Genomic DNA, 1,344 nt, shown 5'->3' with positions numbered 1-1,344 from the left:
CCCCCCCCCCCGGTTTGTGCCACGATGTGCCCGGGTTCGTCGCCTTCCCAGCTTCAGGCGTCGCCTCCTCTTTGCTCTTCCAGGTTGGAGGAGCAGACCAAGAAGCTGCAGAAGGACATGAGGAAGAGCACGGACGCTGACTTGGGTACGTGACCACGGGAACACCAGCGGCCACCAGCGGCCTGCAAAGCCGGTGCAGCTCCAATGCAGCTCCAGCGCAGCTCCAGCGCAGCTCCAGGCCCCGCTCGGTTGCTGCGTGCGGGTTCGGGGCCGGCTGCAAGCGGAGCTCAGCCAGGGCAGCGCAGAGCGTGCTGCGTGCTGCGTGTGTGCTGCGTGCTGCGTGCTGCATGTGTGGTGCATGCTGGGTGCTGCGTGCTGCGTGCTGCTGCGTGCTGCGTGTGTGCTGCATGCTGGGTGCTGCTACGTGCTGGGTGCTGCTGCATGCTGCGTGTGTGCTGCGTGCTGGGTGCTGCATGCTGGGTGCTGGGTGCTGCATGCTGGGTGCTGCTGCGTGCTGGGTGCTGCTGCATGCTGCGTGGGTGCTGGGTGCTGTGTGCTTCGTGCTGGGTGCTGGGTGCTGCATGCTGGGTGCTGCGTGCTGGGTGCTGGGTGCTGCGTGCTGGGTGCTGCTGCATGCTGGGTGCTGGGTGCTGCTGCATGCTGGGTGCTGGGTGCTGCTGCATGCTATGTGCTGCATGCTGCGTGCTGGGTGCTGCATGCTGGGTGCTGTGTGCTGCTGCATGCTGGGTGCTGCATGCTGGGTGCTGCGTGCTGCGTGTGTGCTGGGTGCTGGGTGCTGCTGCATGCTGGGTGCTGCGTGCTGGGTGCTGCATGCTGGGTGCTGCGTGCTGCTGCATGCTGGGTGCTGCATGCTGGGTGCTGCGTGCTGCTGCATGCTGTGTGCTTCGTGCTGGGTGCTGTGTGCTGGGTGCTGCGTGCTGCGTGCTGTGTGCTGCTGCATGCTGGGTGCTGCATGCTGGGTGCTGCGTGCTGGGTGCTGCGTGCTGGGTGCTGCGTGCTGCGTGCTGCATGCTTTGTGCTGCGTGTGTGGTGCATGCTGGGTGCTGTGTGCTGCGTGCTGCGTGCTGGGTGCTGGATGCTGCTGCATGCTGTGTGCTGTGTGCTTTGTGCTGGGTGCTGCGTGCTGCGTGCTGCTGGGTGCTGGGTGCTGTGTGCTGCATGCTTTGTACTGCATGCTGGGTGCTGGGTGCTGCATGCTGGGTGCTGGGTGCTGCTGCGTGCTGCGTGTGTGCTGGGTGCTGCGTGCTGGGTGCTGCGTGCTGGGTGCTGGGTGCTGGGTGCTGCATGCTGTGTGCTTCGTGCTGGGTGCTGGGTGCTGCGTGC

At 65.9% G+C, this 1,344-nt stretch overlaps 1 protein-coding gene across 1 annotated transcript in view; it reads left to right on the top strand.

Moving 5' to 3' along the window:
- Positions 1 to 18: 18 nt before the first annotated feature.
- Positions 19 to 1,344, top strand: part of BIN3 (bridging integrator 3) — a gene marked incomplete at its 3' end in the record, with an annotated part of 5,076 nt that continues 3,750 nt past the window's right edge. Inside the window, exon 1 of the mRNA XM_021383810.1 lies at positions 19 to 145. Within this exon, the coding sequence (XP_021239485.1) occupies positions 25 to 145 (121 nt within the window). The remainder of the gene's footprint in view (positions 146 to 1,344) is intronic.

The sequence above is a fragment of the Numida meleagris genome, unplaced genomic scaffold (assembly GCF_002078875.1).
Source record: "Numida meleagris isolate 19003 breed g44 Domestic line unplaced genomic scaffold, NumMel1.0 unplaced_Scaffold566, whole genome shotgun sequence".
NCBI classification, from domain to species: domain Eukaryota; kingdom Metazoa; phylum Chordata; class Aves; order Galliformes; family Numididae; genus Numida; species Numida meleagris.
This window is presented reverse-complemented; position numbering and strand designations above follow the sequence as displayed.